The sequence below is a fragment of the Nestor notabilis genome, unplaced genomic scaffold (genome assembly GCF_000696875.1).
Source record: "Nestor notabilis isolate BGI_N333 unplaced genomic scaffold, ASM69687v1 scaffold25680, whole genome shotgun sequence".
Lineage (NCBI taxonomy): Eukaryota > Metazoa > Chordata > Aves > Psittaciformes > Psittacidae > Nestor > Nestor notabilis.
This window is the reverse complement of record NW_009910094.1, coordinates 9,886-10,635: the sequence shown is the minus strand read 5'-3', so window position 1 is coordinate 10,635 and position 750 is coordinate 9,886. Positions and strand designations below refer to the sequence as shown.

At 64.9% G+C, this 750-nt stretch overlaps 1 protein-coding gene across 1 annotated transcript in view; it reads left to right on the top strand.

Annotated features, from left to right (window-relative positions):
* Positions 1–62: 62 nt before the first annotated feature.
* LOC104413398 (inactive serine/threonine-protein kinase PLK5-like) overlaps positions 63–750 on the top strand; it is a 1,082-nt gene continuing 394 nt past the window's right edge. The window contains exons 1-2 of the mRNA XM_010024378.1: positions 63–158; positions 464–608. Of these exons, the coding sequence (XP_010022680.1) occupies positions 63–158; positions 464–608 (241 nt within the window). The remainder of the gene's footprint in view (positions 159–463; positions 609–750) is intronic.

Below are 750 nucleotides of genomic sequence, written 5' to 3'. Positions count from 1 at the left end.
GCTGGGGTGTGGAAGTCCCTTGGGGTGTCCCCACTGCAGGACACAGCAAAGTGAGCTGCGTGATGGCTCTGGGGCGCGCAGGGAATGAGCTCCCTGGATGGTACATTGAGGATGCCAGCAGCGGGATGCTCTACAAGCGGGGACGGCTCCTGGGAGAGGTAAATCCCTTTTCACCCCTGCTCCAGCCCTGCCCCTGCACACCCAGACAGCCCCTTACCCTGGCCAGCACCCTTCCGCCGCTGGGCACCCTGCACCTTGTGGTCAGGGGCGTCCCCAAGATGTCCTGCTCCGAGGGGGACCCACCACTGCCCCTCTGGGGAAGGGGGAACTGAGGCAGCAGGGAGATGCTGGGACCAAGCCGTTGCGAATCAAGTGCCTAGGGTCAGCATTGCCTGGGACCCCCTTCTGCCTTGGCTCACCCCGGGGTGCTGGGCCGCTCACTCCTGTGGGACTGCCCTTGCAGGGTGCCTTTGGGCGCTGCTACCAGCTGACGGAGGTGGCCAGTGGCAGGGTCTACGCAGCAAAGGTCATCCCTCGAGCCCAGCTCACTGCAGTGGGCATCAGAGAGAGAGTGAGTCCAAGGAGGGGGGACAGAATGTCCCGAAGGAGGGAGGGCAGTGCCCAGAGGGACCCTGCATAGCCCCACAGCTCTGCCCTTGCCCCTTCTCCCTCGGTCCCGGGTGGCTGGGTGGGTCCCCATCCCTATTTCCCAAGGATGCATGCTGGGGATCTCCGGATCCAGAGGCTCCC